General features: G+C 35.6%; 1 protein-coding gene across 1 annotated transcript in view; it reads left to right on the top strand.

Moving 5' to 3' along the window:
- The window catches only part of LOC135329905 (gamma-2-syntrophin-like), a 163928-nt gene that overhangs the window by 14811 nt on the left and 122759 nt on the right, over positions 1-26358 (top strand). The window contains exons 2-3 of the mRNA XM_064519947.1: positions 3079-3215; positions 9830-9967. Of these exons, the coding sequence (XP_064376017.1) occupies positions 3079-3215; positions 9830-9967 (275 nt within the window). The remainder of the gene's footprint in view (positions 1-3078; positions 3216-9829; positions 9968-26358) is intronic.

Here is a 26358-nt window from a genome sequence, read left to right as displayed (position 1 = left end):
TGACTATTTTCTGGAATAGGGACTGTGTTCTAATATATTCAACTGTGTGGCATTATTATTTAGCACTGATTAGAATTTGTATTTTTAACAGGCAATTTTTATCCAAATTGATGTTCTGAAAGTTCATTTTCTAAACATGCATTACAGGATTCAGATATTTCTGATCTTTTGAGAGGTGCATGAGGATGACAATAATCAATCATATCTAATTAGCTGCTGACACACTGTGCTTGCAATAATTAAACAAGACATTACTGCTTACTTTGTAATGGTTAAGATCACACAGATTGAAAGCCAGCTGTTAATCACTTCTCTTGCAGGACTAATGTCATTAACAGAAAATCCCAACATTCCACCCCTAAGGCTATTTTGAGGAGAGCTTTTGGTGGACAGGCTGTGATGTAAGCAGTAAAATAGATTTTAAAATTACGGTTTTTGAGCATCTTTTCAAACAGCTGTTGGCTTGAGCTTTTAGTCTTTTTTGTAGATTTCTATATGCTAGTTAAATATTTAGAAAAAAAATCTGTGTCCTGAAGTGCTGGAAAATAATATCACAATGCTGCAATTAAAATATTCTAAAAACTTTTAACATTAATATGCCTTTTAACTGGATGTAGTAAAATGTTAATCCGCAATAAGCACTGATAAATGCAGATATGCAAAAATAAGAAAAATCTTTATGAAAAATAGTAATTTTTAAGATGCATATTTCATATATTATAATTCATATATTCATATACTATAATCTGTACTTTGGGGAAAAACAGAATGAATTTTTTATTAAATATCTGTTCTTGAACATTTTTGTTTCTAATTCTGATTCTTATAATAATCATATATCTACCTATTAAATATCTTGCATTGAAAATTTACAATATATTGTGACTGAGTACCTTTAGTCTTAATTGACTTACCCTGGAATCATTAATGCCCATCAGACAAATTCCACTGGCTTTAGCATGAATATGAATCACCCGTTTAAAAACAGGCTGTCAGGAATTTCTGTTCTTTGCCACTGACTGACAGTGGTGATTGTGAACTCTATGAAACAGCGTAACAGTCTATAATCAAAATACATAATCTAGTCTCATACTTTAACTGCTCAAGAGGATTAAAAAAAGGAAATAAGTGAAGAATAAATACTCTTATTAGCTACTTACTGATTAGGCTACCAAGCATTTTTCTCCTTTTGATTAATTTTTGGTGGGTTTGGCTTGAGGTTTTGTTTGTTTTAAATAGAGGCTGAAAGAAGATACATTCCAAATACATCTTAGATAGAAGTAAGGCAGCTGTTAAGTCAGTTTGGTTGTATATTATTCTAGATTAAAACTTACTGTTGACTTTGTGATAATAAAAATAATTTGCTATCAAAGATTAACATTGGCAGTTGCTTTCAGACTGGAATAAAATTCACAGTTTATTTTATTTTGGTTAGTTTTTCAGAAATGAAAATAATACTACCCTTCAGTCTACTTCATGATAATGACAAAGTAGACTCTTGCTTCACTGTAGTTTGGGGGAAGGAGGGAATTAGTAGAATTAGGTAATACAAATATGATTTCAGATTTTTGCTTTTGCTGACAGGATGCATTCTAAAGTCCTCTCCAGTTCAAGTTTAAGGCTAGTTCAAAATATTTAATTTTCTTTCTAGGTTGTATAGATCTATTCTTCCAGTAATTTTATTAGGAAATTGTAAAGCAAAATAAAAACAAGCAATGTGTTTAAAACATCATCTACACTATTTTTTCTGTCATTCTATTTGCTTGCACTTAGAGCTGCTATGTTTGATATGTTCTGCTAAGTTTAAGTAAAGTTTCTAATTGAAGAAAGCAAGAATACTTATATTGCAAATATTATTTATAGTGTTTGTTCTGCTTGGGTTTACAGTACAAGTAATGTTTAACCAGTCAAACCTTCTCATTACCCATCTTAATTATTAAATTCAGTTTCACAACTGTGTGTGTGTGTGTGAAGAACACTGTACTTGAAAGGTAAAATTAAAATCAATGATTAAGTGAAGCAAAGCCTCTCCTGAATTCCTGTGCAGCATTGCCTAGTTTAGTGATTAAAGCTTATCAGTGACAATATTTGCCAGATTAATGTATTAATAAACGCTGTATGCTCTGTGGCTGGCCACATGTGTCATATGAATGACATACGAATGATGCATTTGTTACTTATTTTCCTAGGTGATTATCAGGGACTCAACATTTTCTGTGGCTCAGGCAAGTAGGTGCTTAGTGCTCATATCACTCTTGTTCTAACAAAACATTTCAACATACGCAGAACTCAGTTATGCTGAAGTTTACATAAATGTGGTGCTCTTGTAAAAGTCATTGACAGAATTAGCATTTTAAATTCCTCATCTTTTTTATGCTATTAAATGCTTTTATCTATGCAAAACAGTTATAATTCTGAGTTTTGCATCATCACATAGAGGAAAATACATTTTCTATTACAAATATGTGTTGTTCTTTCAAACACCATATTGCTGTATTTTTCTCTCAGGATTTATTCCAGTAGAATGTCATTCTACTTTTCAGAATACTTATTATCCTAATGGGTGCAGTTTCTAAGCTATAGCTCACAGTGCACACCCACACACTGTATCACTGAGCTACATGGGAGTTTGCATTTCTATATAGGTTGCAGTTTTGGGGCAAGGCTGTGCTGTGGGCAGTTCCACCTTATTCAGTCAAAGAAGTTCTTACATCACGGCTGCCTGTTACAACTCACTTTCGGTGTACCCGCTTCTGGAAGTTGCATTGACAGTGCTCTTCCTCTGTCTATGCAGCAGGCTGTAAACCCATGGGCTTTCAGTGCTGCCTTGCTGTTCTTCATAGATGTAAAGGCAAAGTAAAGGGGGCTGGCTGGGAAAAGGGGCAGCTTCTGGATGGAGAGTGGAAGGGGTACATAGATTCAAACTGAGAACAGCTCTAGGGGAAGGGAGTAGTCTTGCCTCAGCCACAGGCGAAGGCCAAAGGGCTGAACTGCTGGGGCAGGCAGCCACCTCTTGTGCAAGGGGTAGCGCAAGACGCTGGTGCTGCGGTCACCACTGCAGTTGCTGTGCTCACTTAGAGCGGAAGCAGAAGCAGCTGGCAGTGAGCTATGTGTGTGTGCGGGGAGAGGCCCTGGGCATGGTCCTCAGACCAAAGCACAAGGTAGAGTGTGTAAGAGTGTCCAGCACAGCCCTGGCCTTTGGACTCTGCGGTTGGGTAAGCAGTAAGGGCCCCTGGTGATATCCTTGGGCCTAGCATGTAAAGGCACTGCTGTGCTCCTCTGTACATGGAAACTGGACAGTTGTGGCACTGGTGATGGTGAGCAATAGGAATTTAGAGCAGAACGGTGTCTGGAAATTTGAGCTCCCTCCTGTTTTCCCCGTCTTCAGTATTTCCTGTTAAAAGCACAGCCTGATTAAGTCGTTGACTGGGAGGGGATAGGAGCTCAGAAGAAGACCTCCATCAGAACCCACTGGTACTCTCTGACAGAGCACCCGTGTTTTGGAACAACTTTGAATTTTAATCTCATGTCTGGTTCAGACTGTAGAAGAGATGGCTTCAAGGCAGCTAATAGCAGCCCCCCCTGTACCTATGAGAGAGTATCAAGAAGACAGAGCCAGGCTCTTCACAGTTGTGCATGATGGGAGTATGAGAGACAACACGCAAAAATTGAAAAGAGAGGTTCAGACCTGATACAAGGGGAAGCTTTTTCCCCAGGAGGACAGCCAAGCAGTGGAGTGGGTTGCCCAGAGAGGTTGTGTAGTTTCCATCCTTAGAGAAGTTTTCAGCCTGGTCTGATCTCAGAGCTGACTCTGATCTGAACAGGAGATTGAGCTTCAAACCTCCCAAGTTCCCTTTCAACCTGAATGATTCTGTGATTGTAAAACAGCATTTTACCTCCTGATCTACAGCAGTTTTGAGTTACTCTTTGAGATATGGGAAAAGTCCATATCATTTGGGCATCCAGTGGTTAGCATTTTTACAGATGGTTTTGTAACTTGTTCTCAGAAACCCCTAGTATTAGGGAACCATAATCTATCCAAACAATCTGTTTAAGGACTTCATTATCATTATAATCCCTACATATCTGCTGTCCTTATCCTTTTATTCCATGTTGGTCCATCAAAAAGCCTGTATTTATGTTCTCACTCAAAGCCTCTTAAACCTGAAATTATCTTCTAGTCATGAAAGACAAAGTTACAGTTCTCTTTAGGGTACAGTCTTCCTTCAGATTAATTGGTGTGAAAATTATAAATATTAACCTATTCTATTTTGAATGCCACAAATCCATTTTTAGGTCCTTAAATGAAAAACTCCTTTAGGTCTTCTAGTTATTTTTCATGTCTCTCCTGTAACAGCAACAAGTTTTTCAATGTAGATACCCTTTTAAAGCCAGTCAGAATTCTTCAAGAATGCACGATTCCAGTCATATGCAAGAAGTCATAACTCTAAATATTAGTTTCATAGACAAACAGATCTGAAAGAAATCATTCTGTCCAGGATTTTTGCCATGCAAGAGGATTAGTACCTCTACAGTTCAGACAGATGTTCAATTTTTTCTCAGAATCCCTCAGAGATGAAAATCCATAATCTGTCCCAGCAATCTGAGGACTTCAGTTTATTTGCAGTAGGAGTATGCTAAAGAAAGGAGGGTGTTTTTTTCCTTATTGGATTGTTCCGTTTGTCTTTGTAATATGACTTTAAAAGCGTCATCATCTCCCCTGCTGTTCTGTCTTTAAGGTAAACAACCCTAATTCATGCAGAATTACAGATCTCTGGTAATTTTTAATTCTTTGTTCTTGACTCTTTTCAGTTCATTATCTCTTTTATGTAGTGCGGCCATGAATCAGCACTGTCATAATATATAAAAAGAAAATTTACTGGGATGCATTAAGTGCAACCTGTGGTAATGGATTACTTCATGGACATGAAATAATCTTCCCTTGTATTCAGCACTGTGAGGGAACATTTTGTACTACAAAGCCAGAGTGCTATGTTCACTTTTGGGCACTTTTTTGTTGCGGGGAGGGAAGCAAATCAGTTGGAGAGAACCAAAAGTAGAGCCACAGAAATGATCTGTGTTTGCCTTTATTGCAACAAGATAGTACACTAATATTGCCTGTTTCCTTTCTTGAAGGAGTGGTACAAGTTTTCCCAATTACATGCAATTGATTATTATTCCTAGAGTGTAGTACCTTCCACTTTTTTCTGTGGTGCTTCATCCCATTTTTTTAAATCTTTTTTGTATTAGTCGAGGTCATTTCAAATTTGAATTCTCTCCTGTTCCAAGAAAATGCCTTCCTTGGTCTTTTGATCACAATAGTGGAAGTTGTGTATAAAATATATTAGAACAGTTATGAGAGAGTAAATTTAAGTCTTCCTTAACTTAGTTGTGAGAGCACTGTGGGGCAGACAGCAAACCTAAAGTTCTATCTCTGCTTAATTTAAAGTGACATAGGATAAAAATTAGTGACCTCACTTCTCACATGTCCTCCCAAACATCAGTAAACCCCAGATATGAAATTTCAACAGAGTTAAGTTTTCAGGAAAACCTTCATAATTGGATTAAAGAATTTAATCACTGTTTCTGAGATATAAGGATTATTGATAAAATATTTTTATTTATTTCACTTTAAAAAGTTAAATTTAAGTTCAAATATGATGCTAAAAGAATTTTTTTTACAAATGAAGAAAGCTTATTTAGAAATGTATTTTTGGCAGTTGAAAATCAAACTGCTGTGCTATTGAAGCTATAAATATATTTATTAAGCATAAGAACCAGCCAATGGTAATTTCTGCTGGAGGATCAGTGTGACTCAGTGGACTAGAGCAGAGTATTTTTTAGATACAGCAAGGGAAACTCCTTAGAATAAATTTTCATGCAGGTCTAAAGACACTGACGCCTCTATTCAGTTGGCCAAAATAGTGACGACAAATGATAAAAGCCATTTAGGCGGAGGGAAGGAAGAGAGAGAAGTTTTGAGTTACTGAGAACTTCTGCAATCTAAATCTCTGTAGAAGAGAGAGAAGTTTTGAGTTACTGAGAACTTCTGCAATCTAAATCTCTGTAAAAGAGTTTTAAACTTTTTTTTTTATGTCAAATATTCACTAGCATAAAAAGCCTGAAAACTATTGCTCTAATTCAGTATTACATTTGAAAAACAACTATATGTAAACAAGTAAACAGTTTCTGTAAAAGAAGATGGAATACACCTCAATAACACTTTTACATTTATGTCTGCCTTATTTTTTGCAAGCTTTTTCAACATTAAAGTACTGAAGACAAATGCTTATGCCATTAAGACCAAAGTTTGGCCCATAGATGTCTACTCTGAAACAGAATTCACAGTTGTGACGTTTAGGCTGCAGATACAGTGCACTGAAAGAATTATGATAGTTTGAGTAGGGTCCCAAAATACTACACTGAACAGGGAGCACTCTAAAGCAAGTACACTGACAGAGAGGACCTGCCCTGAGTAGTGAACAATAGAAGTTTGATAAAAGGATGTATCTACAATTCTAGCTCCATCTAGAAAGTGCTGTTTTCTTCTGTGTGGTATTGACAGTTTTTGAGCTTGCTTAAGAAAGTAAGCCTCAGTGTTTCTTCTTTCAAAGACAGAATAGTGACTAAGCTTTCTTAAATGTCACGACTAATGTGATGTGTATGCTACTGTGCTCTCTTTTCTTTTCCTTTCTCTGCACACACATACATACACATACCCCTTTTCTTTTCCTGAGGCCAATGTCTAGAAAACTTATCAGTACGGTATGTATTGGTACGGCAACCAACATTTAATTTCCTTATCTGCCCAAATGAATTTAAACACATATTCCTTTACTTCTCACTATAAGCACCTAAGTCCTATTGAGATGCAACTCTCTAGGCACTTTGTGCATTCTTTTATTACAAAGCACATACAAATTTGGTGTATGGTCTCTAACATTACTATGTCATTTTTAGGAGATACTTCTACTCTTCAAATCTCACTTTCTGATACCAGTTACTGGAACAGTTACTTTATAAAGAAACTTTTTAAAAGAGAAATCAAGACAAATCCAGCAAAGATTAAATGTTGTATATACAAGTACATGCAAAAACTAAATTGCCATTAAAATAGTCTTGTTTGAAGAAGCACTTTGTCCATACTGGAATTTGCCTAATGAATGTGGAGTTACTTGTAACACCTCTTTAATACAAAGAAGGAACAGGTGAATGTTCTGAATTCTAATTCACAGCCATTTATAATGCTCTAAAAAGGCATAATTGAAAGGCTGAGAGAAATCTAGATTTATTTTATTGATTCTGAAAGCAAATATGGTATTGCTGTTTGTCATCTTAGATCACACTGAAAGTTAGATGGTGTGAAGTAGGTATTCATTTTAATAGGAATAGATGAACTTCAGTGAGACTTTTAGTTTAAATAGCATGATAGAAAACTACACTATTTAATCACTCTACATGTTTCATTCATTATTTGATGGGCTGTTACAATTAAAAGTTCTGTTGTTTTTTTTTTATTGTGTTACTTCTAAACATGTGCAACAATTGCTGGCCAGTAGAATGTTCTGATTTTAGATTATATAAAGTGTTCTGTTCTCTCAAGATGTTTCTGTAAAGCATAATCTGGCATATCAGCAAAAGTAACAATGATTGCCAGGCTGGGTGAAGTAGTGATGCAGAACCTTTGAATGGGAGCAAAATTTGGGTAAGCTGATTTTGCAAGGGAATTCTACTGTTTGAAAATATTTGCTCTTCTGTACCGTAGCTGTTAAGGAGATGATGTTGACACAGTTTTCATATCCTGTCATTTATAAAATTGTATTGATAAATCATCCGATCATACTAGAAATTTTAAAATGTTGAAAGTTTGTGAATATAAAGTAATGTCAGTTTACACATGACACTGAACATTTTTTTTCCTTTAGGCATTCCTAGCAGACACTAGGGACAAGATTCATCTGTCCAGAATTAGACACCTGTGTCTGGGTTGTCATTTATATTTATTTTCTAAGTTGAAGTAGAGAGCTATGATGCAATTTGTTTCATTCTAGATGGGTCTGTAGAAGAGATCAGATAAATCATGCTCCGGAAGTGTTTATTTCTCACCACTGGCTTTACAGAATACAAATGGCTGGCCTAGATAGGAAATTCTACATTGTAAACCTTTGTGGCGAGATTAATTTCAAGCTTAAAATATCTACAGGTAGATATCTACTAGTATGATAGGTGTCTGCATCTCATTATAATCATGGAGATCTGGCCAAGCCTCCAGCTAGAAGCACCTGGGTTTCCCATAGGGCCACATACATGTTTAGATTGTCTTGGATATCCTAAGTGTGTTAAATGGCAGCAGTGGCCTACATGGGGCACTAATGAGAACCTTATGAGCAATTCAACTGAGCAACTGCTATGTAAGGGTATATTGAATTGCTGTCTAGGCGGTTTTCCATTTCCGTGGACTATAATGGATGCTTTGGCACTTTCTTTCTGCATAGAGCTACATGACATCAAAATATAAGTGCCTTAAGCTTGAACTGATCCCGCCTTTAAAGACCAAAAGGTTTTACTAACAATCACCAAAGAGCTCTCTGCTTAATCTTTATAGTAATGAAAATATTGTTTTAAAGGTTATGTGCCATTTTTTTTATTTTACTTTTAAATCAGTTGAGGAGCATCCACTCAGTGCACAGGGCATGTTTCTTCTTTAATTCCATTACTCTGTTCTTTACTCAGTCTGCTATTTAACAAAATAAAAACAAAATATGAAGGTGAATGACTTGATTTAAAACAGTCTTAAAAAAAAAAAACCACAACACTGTAGCTATAAACCTTAAGTTGTGCTTGATTTCTTCACTTGCACAGAGAAAGTGCACAGTGGTCTGATGGTACTGTTATTAGATATAAATTAATAAACAAATATTACTCTCAAATATGATCATCTGTTTTCAGAACAGGTGCTTTAATCTTTCTCTTCTGTGCAACAATTGTAAAGTTCTGAAATTATACTAGCCTGCTTATTTTAACAACTAACTATAGCATTCTGAATTCCAGTTTAGTAGGAAATCTGTGCATATGTAAGAAAACCAAAAGTCAAAACAGATTTTCTTTTCTGTTAGTCATGTAGAGAACTTTGAGGATAATCATTTCTTCTGGCTACAAGCTATCTTTTAGATTTTACCTTTTTTTAATACAAACATACTTGACTACCGATAGACTTTAGTATGTAATATTCTGGTGATGATGTAACTTCAGAAATATATGTCCATTTGACTTAAACAAATTGAAACCTTTAACACCTATATGTTTGCAGTGTGTATATGTGTGGTTTACTGTATGAAAACAGTTTTGTACCACAATAGAACTCTATCTTAAAGGTGGCATTTATGAAGGATACAGATTTTTTTCCTGAGGCAGTAACAATATTACACTTCTCCACTTCTTGTTGAAACTGAAAAGTGCATACATACATGTATATATATATGTACATACATTTTGCTTCTAATACAAATTAATAGCAAGTTGTATGACTAAAAATAAACAGAATTTTCTACAGCAAAAAATCCTTTGTTGAACAGTGCAATGGGGAATATTTTTTTATATATTAATACCTACTTCAAAGACCATTTAGCTGTCTTTTTACAGTACAGAAGAGGCTTTTTATGTTTAATCCATTTGAAGCCTAAAAAGCAAACCAGTTTTCCACTTTTTATAAAGAATGCTTATTTATATGCATTTTGTGTATTGAATCGGATAGAGGTTATTTTTTATCATTATGAAGTGTTCACATAATTACAATCTTTGTTTCTATTTCTGTGCCTTGTTTTCACAGACTAAAACTGGTATTGCATTGTTGTATGATGAAGTATCTGAAAATGCCTATGACATCCGACTGAAGCTTACAAAAGAGGTATTAACAATTCAAAAACAAGATGTCGTCTGTGTTAGTGGAAGTGATCACAGTGCAAATGTAAGTGCTTCTAGATTTCTATGTTTTTGACTGTATATTTTAATGTCTTCTACAGAGATCAGAATATGCTATTGGAGTGCGAGATATGTTATTCGGTAATAGAAAATATGTAATGATCAATATTTCTTTTGTGCATATTTGGATTCTTGTAGGTAAGAACTTATTTTTTTATCTACAAGATGGTATGTGTCCTTTATTCTGACATGACATTACAAGAAATTAAAAATCTATAAATATTGAGAGTACAATATTCTTCCACCAAATATCGTTAGCTTATTAAATGAAAAAAAATAAAAGCAAGAAAAAGCTGTATTTCCAACTGAAAGCATTTTAAGAGTAAACTAATAGAAGGAGTTTTCTTCATTGATGCATCAAGTATCAACAATTGTCTGTTCAAGGGCATAGAGCTGGCTGGCAGAACACTTGACAGATACTTACTTGCTTCATTTTAATTCTTCTTCAGCCACAGATGGAGCTTACTCAGTGCCAGCATATGTATGGTGTTCTTTTTTTTTTTTTTTTCCCCAAATTCAGTTACAAAGTTTTTCTAAAGCATGTGGTGTCCTTAAGCTATAGAAAAGTCTTCTGTATCACCATTTAATATTGTTGCTAGAAAATCTAGAGACATTTTGTATAATGAGTACAACAATGGCATCTGTGTTTTGGACATCTTCAAATAGCATCTTTTATTTCCTCATATGAAAGTGTTCCTCTTAAATCTAAGTGTAGATATCCCAAATTTACTGAGTAAAATAAATTTCATGAACCATGCTGCTATTCGCTAGAACAATGCATGGCAGCCTCCTCAGAGAGAGGGCAAAAAGGGAGTCTTTTGTCTATTTGTTATATGGCACATTTCATCTGAACATAAAAATCTAGCACTAGGAGTTATCATATAAGTTTATGATATCCTGTTGAGGATTAAGAGCCAAAAAGTATATAGGGGTATCTGTATATGCATACACACACACACACACACACACACACACACACGTGCATGTGAGAGTGAGAGCCTGCTTATGTAACACATACATACAGAAATTTCTGCTACAGTAAATATCTGTATTTTTTGTTTAATATCACACAAAAACAAACAGCTTTTAGAAGTTAGAAACTATATACTGGTTTCAAACCTTGTCTGTGTAATTCAATGGAACATGACTTGCTTTTAAAAATGTGCAAAAAGACTGCATCAGTGGGCAGCTAGTGGAAGAACACTTAGTGAAGTGAAAGGCATGTCACATTCCGGTTGGTTTGCTGAAATAAATATAAGCCTGAGCCAAAAATCGTCAGCTTGTGTATACTTTCCACTTCACTGAGAAACATGAAAAGGTGCAGACTTTAACTACAGACATTATTGGTAGCACTGAGAAGTTGTATGCAAACTGTGGTTACAAAAGTCATAGTAAAATGTTTTATGGCTGCAATTCATGGTGTCTGTACATATAAGCATACATGATGGCTCTGGTCTTGGTGGTATCTAGATGCCTTTTGTATAAATTTTCTTTCATTGAAAAAACAGAAATTCATCCTATTTAATTCTGAGATAGTTCTTGACTGAATTAACACAGGCTAGTTGCATCTGAGAAAAAAAAAAGTATCAAATCTGTATCTGTATTGATCATCTTTCATTGAGCAAAAAAGCAAGCCTGATGCACTTTACTGCTACATTTTATGTGTCCCCTAAGTAGCATTTCTTGGAAGAAGACAGGACAGGAAAACAGGCTCTGATAATACTTGGAATTTTAAGATAAGAAGTAGGATTTTGAAAAAAGTTCTGGAAAATAAGAGTCAATGTAGAGTACCAGAGCTCTGACATGTAGCCACTGTGTACGAAATGAGCTGAAGATCCTAGGTTGTATTTCATGACGAGTAACAATTAAAAGTAGGTAAGCCTAGAGATAAGGGCATAGCCTGGGACTACGTCAGAAAGTAAACAGCTTTTCCAGTATATAGAAGTAGCATTAATGTGTAGAAGTGAGGGAGTTTCATATACAGTTCAGATGGTAATCTAGGTTTGAGTTGCAAAGTACTATGTGGCTCTAGATATGAAGTTCATTAAGAAGGAATTCTTCCTCATTGCACTGTTTGTAGGCAACATGGTAATTCTGCCAAGCTGACCTTTCCAGGAAAACACTGAAACATCAGGTGATCATACACAAACAACTGGGTCTTCCTCAACCTGTCCAGTTGCCTATACTGTGGTAGAGCCTATAGCTTTGTACTTTTTAAAATTCATTTAATTCTCATCTTCACATGTTATTTTGATGTTACGGCTGAACTTTTTCCTTGTTTCCTTTAATGGACAGGATAATATTTTCCTCACTATTTTTCTCCATATTGCTATAATTGGTGGGTTTTTTTTTTTTAAACAAATGCATTGAATTTATATAATAGAAATTATAAATTGCAAAACTGAATTGTTTTGAAAGTCTTAATCTTTATCATTTGTTTATGATATTATTACAATATTACAATATTATTACTATTACAATATTTATTGATTGTTTACATTAATCCTAAGTTATCCTTAAGTTTTCCTCAAGTTTTTTGTAGGTTTTGTTGCTGAAGACTCTAAAATGTAAATTACAAAGCTCTTACCTGTTGCTTTTCTATGGGCCTTTCAAGATCTTCTCAAGTTGTCCCTTCTTGAAAGTGTTATCTTCAATCTGCATGAGTTTCTGTTGTCAAACTCAAATGAGAAAAATGGATTAAATCAAGGCTTCGTGGCAATATTTGCTTTGGTTTACTTTGGACCAAATAGAAACTTTTGGAGCATTAGTTTTTAAAATAAATGCCAATTGAGTGTAATGTAAAGATGAGCATTTTAGTTTTTACAGAATATAAATTACCAGTATATAGGAACTCAAAGGCAGAATTTGAAATCAGGGTGAAATAGCTGGAAGTCCTCTAGCACTCTCTTTGCTAACTCTAAAATTTTGAAGAAAAATTCAGAAGAGCTAAATGTTTTAAGTGTTTCAAGAAAATAATTTTGCTTGTCCTCTATATGACTATGTATAATTCAATATGTTAATAGAAAATTGTAACCTGAAAGGCATTTCTATAGCAGTTATAGACAATCACATTGTCTTACTGATTTATTCTTCTCCTTTCTATACTTTGCCTTTATTATTTATTATTCATAGTTCATCTGTATTTTGCACACAGCCATTCATCACACTATTTCCTTTATAACAAAAACAGAAATAACTCATTTGCTTTCTTTATGTAATCATCTCAGATATGTAGGAGGAAAAAAACTTCTGCTTTTAGAGTTGCTTTTCGTAGGTGGAATATGTGAATGGGAAAATATTGAAAGTTCTGTATCTACTTGTGACAGTACTTAATTCTCTAGCCAGTTTTGTGGAAAGCATTCCATGTTACCTGTTCTGCTCCGCTATCAGTTCTTTCTCATATACTTCCAGCCTCCATGGGGCCGACCAGTTCATTGAGCTTGTGCAATACAGAGGACTACACAAGCCACTGGGGTGGGTTGGACTTTCAGCAACACAGATTGCTCCATAAGCATCTCACATTGATTGTACAGATAAAAGGCAGGTCCTCTCACTGTAAAATACTACTAAGAGTAAATTACTTCTACTAGCATCATCTTGACCTTTACTTGTTTCGTATTTTGTCTCTGCCATACATTTTTAAACACTGAGAAAGCTGTTCACCTGTTCATGAGAAAATGTAGAGCTGGTTTTCTGTAATTTGATGGCAGTTCATCCCATTTCACTAGCCCATTTCACTAGACATTTGACTTGGATGTAAAATAATAAGGGAGAGGAATGTGGTTTGTGGAATTCAAGGTATGTATAGAAGAAATAGGTAAAGAAAGAGTTGTCTTTGCATTTCGATACCAGATTCTACACAATAGAAAAGATGGCTTTTAAATATGTAAAAAAATCCTTCCAGAAGTGGAACCACTGTGGGAAATAATATGTTCCCAGTGTTTGATTATATATTATTTGATTATCTCTCTATATATGTTATTAAATATGTGTTCCTTCCAACAAAATGTTTCAGTCATTCAGACTTGGAAAGTCCAAGCACTCCAAACAAGTCTTTGTGACTTACTTCACAGGGTTCTCATTGGTAGGAAAAAGGAGAATGTATGGGAGAATCATTCATAGAAGCAAAATTTGAAAATACTGACAGAAAAACAGGTAATTTTTTTTCAGGATGAATAGTTTAACAATACCCACAGAAGCAAATTGGTTGTATGGTAGCTAGGGAAAGAATCCATTATCAGTTAAAGGAGAAACAGGACGGCATTTGTTTCTATGCTTTCATAATATGATGTGCTTTACTAAGATGTGATATTTCTGTAATTTTTTGCTTGTCCACTTGTTAAAATTAGTTTCCCATATATTGCTAGTGCCTCACTATCTTACTATCTAGTAAGTGCTATCTTACTTCTCCTGCTGTCAGCCCAGTTTTATGCCTCTCCACTTTTCATAAACATTTTTTCTTTTCCTTTCTATTACCTTTCTGTGTCTATTCCCTGCGAAGTCCACTTGCAAAGTAAGGAAAAAAAATGCATTTAGCTTTTTATCACTATTAATCAGTCCCTCCCACAGAGCTGAATTGTCTCTGACTTGATCAGTGGTAGAACAAATAGGTTTCTGATGCAGGCTCTTGGCTTGTTAATTGGAAGAAGACTCTTCAGAGGCTTTTGGAAGACTAATATAATTAGAATAACAAAAGCTTCACATTCTGGGCACACAATCCAGTTTCACAGGTCTTGTCTTAGCTGGAGTTTGCCACATCGAGATAAGGTAGGTGAATAGGGACAAAAAATAGCAAGACTGGTTGTTTTGTTGATCCAAAAAAAAAAAGAAAAGAAGAAGAAGAAAGAAAGAAACAAGCATCTGAATGTACTGTTTAAATCTCTGATGAAACTGCTATGACTTTTTTTCTTTATAACTCAGATGCTAATAAGGACAGAAAAGAACGTTCTTTTAGCAAACCTCTAGAGAATAGGTCTGCATTAAAAGTTTCTTTATACCCCAAGTACATTTCTGTCTAGGTAACTACTAATATTACTGTTTGCCCAGTGCCCATTCTGCCATAAGAGCTAATAACTAACATTTCTATTTATTTGGAAATATCAAGCTGGTGATTAAAGAAAGACTTTTCTTTTTGAAAATTAGATTTTTTTGTATGGAGGAAATACATTATTTAGCCTTTTGTTATTTATTTTCCATACTCTGGGAAGCTGGCCTAGATATTTAGAAGACAGATATCAAATAATGCTTTAGGATATATTATTAAAGATCATAAGCTCCTGTTGCTGTCACTTTGAGAACAGTTAGAAGTTTATATCACAAAATAAATAATAAATATGAGTATTCATCAGCATGACAAACAGAAAATAACTTTGGTTTATTATTAAAGGCAAAAAAGTAACTAGCATTGACAAAAATAGTAATAAATGTACAGAGGAGAATAATAAAAGGGACACTGTAGATATCCCTGAAAAAAAAATCTCCCTGAGATATGGTCAGAATCTAGCTGAGGTTAAGTGCCCTTACCAACAAGGTAGAAAAGAGAGCAATACAGTATCAGTATTTCTGCGTTGCTAACCAGGCAAACAGGCAGACAGATATATGCATCCTTTATTAAAATTTAAATTAATCTGTTGTTGTACATGGGGCCATGACAAACTGTCAGGATTGGTAAATTGCTACTGTATATATTGCAAAAGATTGTGCAACAGTTAAAAATCTTCGATAGCTAGATGCAGAATATCTGACTGTGTGGAAACATAAGCATCTTTAGTGATAGAACAGGACACCGGTGGATACAGCCTCTATTGTTCATCTTTGCCTTCACACCTGCCAACACGTAACAGCGAATGCCATTGAAATTATTCAGCTAAAGAACAGCTGTGTTCTGGAAGGATTTAGCTGTAACTCTTGTTATAGCATGTCTTTTTACTTGAAAGAAATCAGCTTATTCTTAATGGAAAAAGAAAGAAATATAACTATATATTGCCACTGGGGCCATATATGTAATAACAATTAGCAACTCTGAAAATCCAGATTTGTAGATGATCTGCACAGCCTTTATCTATATTGTTGCTCTCACAGTCTGGGATCAGTCCAAGTCTCAAATCTTCTCTTATCACCAAAGATAGCTCCTGTCCCAAATTAATCTTACAACTCAGTGAGGGAGTTCCTGGAGATTCTTGTGAACTTATACCAATACTTATACCAATATTGTCACTGAGAAATCTGTAATATGATCACCACACCCTGGAGAATGAACTACACTGTGGTTTCTCAGACTCATTCTTATTAGAATTGATCGCAAGATAATTTAGATTGAAAGGGATCTGTGGAGTCATCCAGTTCAACCTCCCACTGAGATAGGGGTGGAGTCATCTAGTACAACCTCCCACTGGAAGCAAGGATAGCTTCCAAGTTTGTTCAAGTTGCTTGGGGCCTTGTCCACTCAAGTTTATAATATCTCCAAGGATGGAGATTCCACCATCTCTCACCAGGGCAGCCTGTTCTAATGCTTAACCACTTTCACTGTGAAATTATTTCCCATTATACTCAACTGGAATTTCCTTTGCTGCCAGTGGTGACTGTTGCCTCTCCTCTTTTTATTGTGCACCTCTGAGAACAATCTGGTTCAGTTTTCTTTATAATCTTCCTTTAGGTTGGCAGGCTTTAAAAATAGAATGAGTGACTTCATTTTACTCTATCAAAAATGAACTAAGACTTTGATCTGCAGTAATGGAAATAGTTATAACAACATAAACTGATAAAAATACCTTATTACACTTAGCAAGGATCATCTACAGCTGTCCCAGATCTCAGCTTGCATGTGAAAAGATCTGCTTTGCCTCTGTACAAACCTCTACTGGTCCTGGCATGCCTCAATTTTTATAGCTGCATTTTTTTTCCTGTTGCTTTGGGGTAAAGATGACATCCTGTACAAAAAAACAAACAAACAAACAAAAAACCTGTGTTAAAAGTTCCAACTATCTCTTATATTCACAGTACTTTCTTGCTTTCTGTTTACTTGCCTTTTATTACAGCTTACCTCCTTTTCATGGCACTGGAGAATGAAGTATCACATGTTGCCATAGAGGATTACTGCATGCTTTTCTCTCTATTGAGGTTTCTTGACCTGTAGTTCCATTTTCTGCTTAATTTATTCCACTTCCTGACAAGTTACAGTGTCTTTTTAAGACTATAAAACTATTTCTAAGACTATAAAACAGTATTTTAAAAATCACATGGATTTAGGGCTAAAATTTATACAGACAGCCTTTGAGCAAAAAGCTTCTGCTGAAGGCTAAACATGTTACAACCAACAGTATAACACATTCTGTTGTAAAACAGGTCTTTGATTTCCACCCTCCTCCAATACATGGAAGAGCCTTTACATTATTTTTCATTGCATTATATAACAGTTTACCTAGTTAAGGGTAAGGTGCTGGTGGTTACAGTTCCCGAGAGAGCCGTACTAACAACCCTTAGAAATACATGAATATGGCAGATTCAGTCTTAAGTGGCTGTGAAACCTTCACTGTTTTCTTAAGATTTGTGATACTCATGGTCTTTCATAAAGGCTGTGGGACATATGTAAGTAGTAACAGGAGTCAGTAAGGAAGCAATCAAAATTCAGTGTTTCTTGGCAATTATTTAATTAAATTTAATAATTTGTTTTTTGATCCCAGACTATAAAGTACTGCAACAAGGAACCTCTCTAATCCAGTCCTAGATATTGGCATTGCAATTCTTCTGAAATGCTGAATGATATGTGAAGTCTACTAGCCTTATCATGGGTGCCTATACTAGTCAGTGATAAATCATAATCCAGTACCATCTCTAGTTACAGCTGTCATGTACACTCTTTCTCCCAGGCATAGTTTTTCTTCTGACTTCCACCTTGATAGAATTTTGGCAAATGCAGTCCCTTCTGTAGTTTAAAATCCTTATTTCTAGCAAGAGTGTTGGGCAAAGGGCAGACTGCATCCAGTAGGAAGTGGAAGTGTGCTGCTCATCAGCGAGCAGTGAGGGTTATGTGAGTGTAGGTGGAAATCTCAATATATGGCAGAATATTAAATATATGCAGAGCAATATGCTGAGGAAGCTCTGGGATTGAACAGGTGGAGGGGTGTAGCTGAGAAAATCCTTATCTGCAATGATCTCCCCACCAAAGGATTTTACATATTCTTGTTCTGCGCTGGATGTCTGCATTTGGTGGTACATTTTACGTTTACATTTTACATTCTCACAGCATCTGTCTCTTCAATCATTTTTTATCTTATAACTTCCTGTGGCAGCTTCAGCAATAAGAAAAGATAAGATTTGGCTGATATCTTAAGTATCTTCATCTTCTTATCCCTTTTTGTATCATGCTATTTCTTTCCTTGCACCCATGTGGGACAGGTTACAGAGTTGTTTTAGCTCTTCTTATTGTACCTTTTTGTTCCACTTCTTCCTTTCCCCTGAATATTTCCCAAGGGATTGGCTGGTAAATTCTGCATTATTGTTTAAGGCTGGCTTTTGTTTTGTATCGTCACCCTGCCATGTCACTTGGAGAAAATTTGGTGCCTTATTTCCAACATCTAAGATGGCCTTTTGAGGTTATTCTTTCCAGTAGAGGAGATTACAACCACAGAACTGGGAATAAAGTTTCTTTATCTAATAAAAACAACAAAGACTTTGAACTACTATGAACAATGCCGCAGTGAATGATTTCCTTGCTTGCATTTTCCTAGCTTGCTGTTTAGCCACTTACCTTGCATAAGTTAATAGTGTGTTATGGTTTGAGATGGAGCTGGCAATGTGGAGGCTAGATGGCCTCAGGTACCAAAGCACGTTTAATCACAGATATATGGACAAGTGACACAGCAGCCTTACAATGGAGGAGGTGGCAGGAAGAGTTTGGGCGGGCCAAATGTTGACATTTCTCCTATGACCTGCCTGTGCCCTGGCGGTGCAGACCAGGTGGCCCTGGAGGACACGGGGGCCAGTGCCCTTGGGCACTCCGGCAACCTCCATGGGCGCTTTGCTGGGTCCACGTGGCAACCTCAGCACTCTCAGCTATGGGTGAAAATGCCTGGTTCTGATTGGCTCAAATTCCCGTGGCACCTGGCGATTGGCTGTTGCTGGGGAAGGGGGCACACACAGCCTGCCCCTCTGGAAGGTTCTGCATGCTGTGGCAATGGCATGTTCACAGCTTTCAGTGTGATTATCAGGTTGTTTACCCTAAAATTACTCCCTTATTCTTGTCTGCTTCTTTCTAACTATAGTACAACCAGTGCCAACTGCTAAATAGTCATGACTGCCAGCTAGCATCTCCTAGCCTTGTTATGATTTATCTTGGATACAAAATAGATTGCATGACGAACAATTGTTTAAATAATTATTTCTCCTTTTCTAGAAGGCCTTTCTTTGCTGTATGAGTGTACTTTTTTAGAAAGAACTCAAATTTCCAAGTGTTTATGTTTGTGTATATTACTTTTATAGCCACCTAGGATCATTACATGTATATATGCTGAATATATATATATACACACACAGTATATATATATATGTACTATATATATACACAGTATATATATATACACATACTGAATCTTCTCCCAAATATATCCCTTTATATCAAATTGTGTGGAAAGCTTAAAGTACCTCCTCATGAAATCTCTCCCCTTGTTCATTAACGCACAAATAGAATACTCTTCATAATGAAGGATCCCCTTCCTCGACTGCCAGCGCTGGATGTTGACAATCTGGTAATGATGACAAAATGGGTAGACATTGATGGGTGGATGTAAAATCCTGCTACAAAACACTAAACTGAATTCTGTGATTGTTCAGTGACAGACAGCAAGCAGCACCAAAAATTAGAACTATAATCGGCTTCTGACATTGGCCCTTAAGCTCCATTCACATCTCTAGAAAAGTCTTTTATATATTTGTATCCATCCACATGCAGAGATAAACTTTTCTATCAAACCATTGTGTTTTAAAAGAACATAATAGGTCACCTATGTCAAGAGCTATCTCATAACTAAAAGACAGGTGTTTGACCACATAGTTCTCCAAATTACATTTAAAAAGTATCATAAGGCAAGTCTCGATGTTCTTTGAGAAACTTTATTAAAGCTGTTGGTTGTTTTCAGCTATATCATTCTCAGGAGTTAGGTCTGTGAGCCAGAGTTTATGATTTATTTGTAGGGAAATACACTTAAAATGAGGAGGGTAATTCATGTTTTTCCTGACATAGAAAGATTTGAGAAGTGGATTAAAAACTTTTTGAAAAATACATAGTATTAAAGGATAGTTTCAGTAGCAATGGAAATTGTTACAACCTCCACTTTATGCCTCCAGTTACCAACTAGTCTCTTCTCTAGTTACTGATCTCTTGCTCTTCTATTTGGTGTCTATGTTTTCAAGTTTGCATTGCATTTGCTTTTCAACATATTCTCGCATCATTCTTGGAGTTCTTTAAAGTTTTTGCCTTGCTGCTGTCTGTTTCAATATTGATGACTGAGATCTTTTAAGCTCCCCAATCTGTTTAGTTATATGTGCTATTTCAATCTAGAGCTCTCCTGAAATTGTCTCTCCCTGAAATTCTCTCTCCCAGGGCTTCTAAAACCTTTTGGGACTACATCTAAGCAAAAAAATGCAGGCTTAATTAACAAATATATTTTTGGTACTGCTTTCATGCTTAAAGCTTTGGAGAGCTACAGGTTGTTGAAAGCGACATAAGTACTGAACTGCATCCTGCCCAAGTCTGATTTCATCTGTGGTCTGTGCGTGTCAGCATCTTAGGTTAGGGCAAAATCCTTTCTGCTTATTCACATCGTGAACAGCTTTTTTATGCATTGCAGTTGTTTGCCCTTGTGCACAGAACAAGATCTTGTTCTGAAATAAAGCCCTTGTCTCTGAGCTACGTACTGTGACAAGATATAAACCCACTGGTTGTGCTCTGGCCTCCCTTCAGAACAAATGTTGTTCCATGAGCATGATAGTGACTGAGGAACAAACGAGTTGATCACTTCTAAATATTACTTCTAACCACAAAAGTTAGTTTAACTCCACCCTTTCACTTTTGCAGCTACAAGGGTTTTTTTTGCCTAGAAATTGCTTTTGCTTCTGTCGTGATGACTGCTGATGTTAGTCTTTCATGAAAAGCAAAGTGCTTCCTTAAATGCAGTTGCATTGTCTTTGAACATATCTAAGCCTGTTCATGGTCAACAACCATGAACTCCAGTGTTTCCATGCTTTGGAACAAGACAAAGGTTTTATTCAGGCATGTACAACTGGATTTCTGGATTGCTCCTTCCCCCTCCCTCCCCCCCCCCCCCCCCCAATAAGCTACATTTTCATTTAAAGGCATTTAAAGGACTTTTTTTTTTTAATTAAATACTGGCTTTACCAATAAGATGCTTTTTTTATTTACCCTTTTGGTTGTGTTCTGTGCTCTGACTGTCTGCCCTAACAGGTGGCTGGACTCATTTTCACAGAGGGTCCTGTCCATCCTATAGTTCTCTCTACCATGCACCTATAAAATTCCAGGAAATAGCTTTTTAACACTGGATATCTAATTGGCATCAAGAACAAAAGCGCAAAAATTGAAATGAACTCACAGACAACATTCATATCTGCACACAATCCCTATATGCTAATTCTTGTGAGTCGACTTTGGTTTCTTGGACCAAAGAGACAGTGTTTAGGAATTTTATTTCTATTCAAACCTTAAATAGAATTCACAGGAAGAATTCATCTTATGCACCTACATTTTCTAACTTTTCATTTTATGACCTTTCAATGATTTCAGTTTTTCCAGAAACAGCAGATTTAGTAGAGATATCAAGATTGGAACCCATCATTTTGCAGTGGGATTTACGCCCAGAGTTAGGCTTTGTTTCAACTTCTCCATTTGTTTGTCTTACCCATCTGTTACAGGCTTTTGCCTGTCATCTTAAATTTCCAGTTCTGTGTAGCAGTACTTTTTTATGAAATGATAGATATGTTGGTCCTTGAAACCTCTTGTTATTATTATAGGGCTATATAAGAAGTGTTAGAAGTAATCTTAATCTTGCAAATTCCATTATTCTGTAATATTAAGAAAATTATAGTCCTATTTGGGCTTTGGCAGTGAATGTGTATTTCTGTGCTTCCCTCTAAAAGATTCCTTGATTGTAAATTTAGGGGAAAAGCTGAACATCAAATTTTATAAAATTTTGTGACGAAGTATTGACCATACAATGCTAAAACTTTATAACAATGAGAATGTTACTGGCCTACTCTTTTTTAAAATTAACTTTTTAAAGAAAAAGCCTGTTTCCAAAATATACATTTCTCCACAGTAAACTAAGTCAAAATGAAACAGCTAGGCTATACAGTCACAGAACTGCTTCTGCCTACCATGCACTTAGGTAAATCTGTTTTCTCTTTCTATGTTGGTACTTTTGATACTTGTCAATTTAATCTGTTTCTTAAAGCTTAGAAGCTAGCTAATATCATTCCCAAAATGTTAACCCAATTCTTAAACATAATGATAGGTATTACACAGCCAGTATCACTTGGAAAAATGGACAATTGAATCCTTGTCTACTTGCAGCAATAAAAGGTCCCACAAAGGTAGGAATGTTTCATATTGGTATCCTGAACAATTACAGTTTTAATAATTACATTCTGTCTACTCAAATGCACCTTGAAGTTCCATGCAGTCCACTTATTCTTCCTCTAATCTCCTAGAAACAAGAGACCCAAAAGCCTGCTATGCTATCTGCTGTAAGAGGTACAGAATTACTTCTGCTTTGTAGCACAATTTGAGTAAGTGATCTTTATAGTGTACACATCGAGTACTTTGGAAACCTTCAGAATGAATGGCTTTAATAAATAAAAAATTATTAAAGGATATAATTAGTAAAACAAAACACTAGTTAAAAAACAAAATAGTATTATTTTCAGATTTTCTGTTCAGATTCAGATTGATAATTGTAACACTTTCTAAAGAGTTTTCCTTGCCTATACAGAAATAATATTACACAGTTATCATACAGTCAACTGTAGTGCTATATTTTTGTGGTTGTTTCTTAAGACAGCTACAGATGTCTGCCTCACTTTAGCCTCAAACCATAAATAAATTAGTCTGAATAGAAAAATTATACATAACATACAGGCAACTAAGAGGTAAAATAAGCTGTCTCTATATTTGAATTATACAAAAACATTAGGTTTTCATCATGCATAAAGTTACCATTTATGTCTTCAGAAGATTTGGTTTTTTACAAATATTAGAGTTTGGTTTTGGCATGAAGTTCTTGTATTAGAATTTTGTTTCATAACTGCATACAAAACTAGTATAATTTTCTGTCCAAGTTTCATTGCTGTGAAATTTTGTCTGCATAAGTACTGATTCAGACCTAAGATCTACTGAGTCTAGTATCCTTTTTTCAAAAGTAGCCATTAATGTATCCCTAGGAAAGGATAAGGATAGGGCAGGAATATATGATGCTTTTCTTAACACTTTCCCTGCCTGAAGTTATTCAGGGTTTTCCGAAGCAAAATGTAGTTTGTATTAGCTCTTAACAGAATTATTTTCCATGTCCAGTCTAGATTTTCAGCATCCAAAATTTTTTTCTCATCAGACGCTATAGATCTGCTACTCATTGCACAAAGAATCACCCGTTTTTGTTTAATCTGAGCCTAGCTCCTAACAGTATCATTTGATGCCTCCTAATTCATGTATTGCAAAAGATGATAAAGACTGGTTCCTATTCACTGTCTTCCATGCCACTTGTGTTTTTTTAAGACTCTCCTGATCCCCAGTCCATCTCTCTTCCTGGCTGAGGAGTTATAGGCTATTCTGTTATTCTTTGTACAGAAGCTCTTTTGTCCTTCCATCATCCTTATTGGCCTTCTCTAAACCTTTTCCAGAAGTTTTACATATGAGGGGACCAAATTGGTATACATAATTCAAGGATAGGTGAACTTTGGATTTTTACAGTGGTATAATTTACATATATGTATACCTATATATATACATACCTGTATACACACACACACTCACACATATATTTATTTATATATTTTATCTCTATTCTTTTGCTTAGACTTCCTAAAATTTGATCTGTGTTTTTGACCACTGCTGAAGACTGAACTGATGTTGTTGTGGAACTATCTATTTTAACCCCGAGGTTTGACTCCATTATAGAAATAACTGATTTAGAAATAATCCTAACTTTATATAAAAGTAATATATGTGGGGGAAAAAAAGACTCTCTCATTAACACTTATCTACTATTGTCTTTTATCTGCTATTTTATAATTACTATTTCATGAGATCCTTCTGCAGATATTCCAAGTTCACTCATCCTTCTTGTCTCAGGTATAAGCAGTGAAGATAATCTCACTATCTGACCCTGGTGATTTGCTATGTTATTTAGTCAATTTGCTCCTAAAGTTATTTCAGAATCATACAGATCCATATATCATTTGTGCTACAAGGAGTATTGGAGGAACATTTCTATTTGCTTTCACAGTAAGCCCTAATGAAAAGTGTTCATTTATCTTCCCTCTAACAGCTTTATTTTCTCTTAGTACTCCTTTATATCTTCATCATAAATTGGCCCTGCAGTTTCTTTGGCAGACCTCCTGCTCCTGATATATTTGAATATTTATTATTATTTTTGATTGTTTTTGATTCTTTGATTCTTTGATTCTTTGTTTCTTTTTGTCAGTTGTTTTTTGAACTCTCTTTACTTCCAATGTCTAATTCTGTTTTTATATTTCATTTGCTTATGTTCCTTTCTCTTGTCTTCATTTCAATATGATGTCCACTCCTTACATCTGATAACCTCTCTTATCCTGCTATTTAGCCATGCTGCTTTCATTTTGTCTTTGTTAAGCTTTGTTAAGCCACATTCAGTGGCTCTGCATTTCCAGCGTGGTAACCTTAAGTAGTCTTCACACCGCCTATGAAGATTTAATATTCAACTTTATATTCCTTTTTACCAAACTTCCTTACTTTTGCATAATTCCTCTTTTGGGATCAAAATTGCAGTGGAATTTTTGAACTTGCTGCTCTTGCAGATGTTGAATCTAAAGTACACAGTGGTTGCTGCTACAGAGTAGATCCTTTGTGGTATTCAAGACAGGAGCAAGCTCCATAAGCAGCTGCTCCATGAAGCAGTCACTGATAGACACCTACATTTTATTGACTGTGTTATATTCTGGTGTGATATTTGTCTGATCTACATGAGGTTAATTTAAATCTGTCATCAGTGTTATATTTCTCATTTTCATCACCTCTTTGCATATCTCGGTTACTGTTGTCAACCTAGTTGACTCGTATCATTGTAATATACAGTCTTGCTTGTATTTAGCTTGGAATCCATAGAGATTTTGTTTTATTTGATGAGGTAGTTGGTTTATTAGTTTTCTTTGAGTCTAAGCTCTTTTTTCTCACAGAGCCTCTACTCTGCTGTTCATGCAGACTATTTTACCTTTACTATATGTATGTATATTTATGTATAGTTTTCATTCTGGCATTACAGTCGTCTTCTACCTCTCCAAGAACCCTTCACTTGAGCATACAGCATTTCTCTGCTTATATCCATAATACAAGCATAGTCCACAATAATGCTCACCTGTACTTCTTTCCCAGCCCTACAGTTTAAAATTTCACTTACAGCCTTCCTGAATTTTAAGTACCAGCAGCTTTGGCTTATTTACAGTCCAGATGAAGTGTGTGCCTCCTGAACAGGCTCCCTTTATTTCAAAAATTCCTTCAGTTTCTGATGAATCTGAATCCATATTTCTTGAGTTATCTTTTCAGGCAGACATTAGAGCTTTGTCTGTCTCCTCCGTCCTGTGGGGAGTATTGGAAGCATTTTGGGGAATCTTACTATAGAAGTGCAGGTCTCCAACTTACTTCCTTGCAATCTAGTTTTTATCTCTAGAGCTTATTTCCTGAATTTCCCTATGTTGTTGGTACTCATGTAGATCAAACCTACAGACTCCTTCCTGTTTTTTTCTGGGCTGAGCAAGATTCCTGTGAGATGTATCACCTTGCACTTGACTAGACTTTCTGGAGTCTTTTCCCTGGTGTCAAAAACCTGTCTATTTGCCTGATGGTCATTTACCACTATTTCAACTATCTAGGATCTCAGTTTTAAGAAAGAGATTCTCACAGCAAGAAAATACATGACCATCCTCCACTGGGAGAACTACCAGTGGAGTTACATCCCGCATCACTAACCTGTGCATCCTGTCATGAGACTAGACTTGGGGATCCTGCTATATGATGTTCCTGAAAGTCTCTGTAATGAACCATGTATATATGCTGTCTTTCCCGTGCGGAAGGAACTCAGACATATGATACTAACATGGTAAATTGCATAGCTCTCA

This window comes from Dromaius novaehollandiae, chromosome 14 (genome assembly GCF_036370855.1).
Source record: "Dromaius novaehollandiae isolate bDroNov1 chromosome 14, bDroNov1.hap1, whole genome shotgun sequence".
NCBI classification, from domain to species: domain Eukaryota; kingdom Metazoa; phylum Chordata; class Aves; order Casuariiformes; family Dromaiidae; genus Dromaius; species Dromaius novaehollandiae.
Note: the sequence above shows the minus strand (reverse complement) of the source record. Positions and strands in the feature narration are given on the sequence as shown.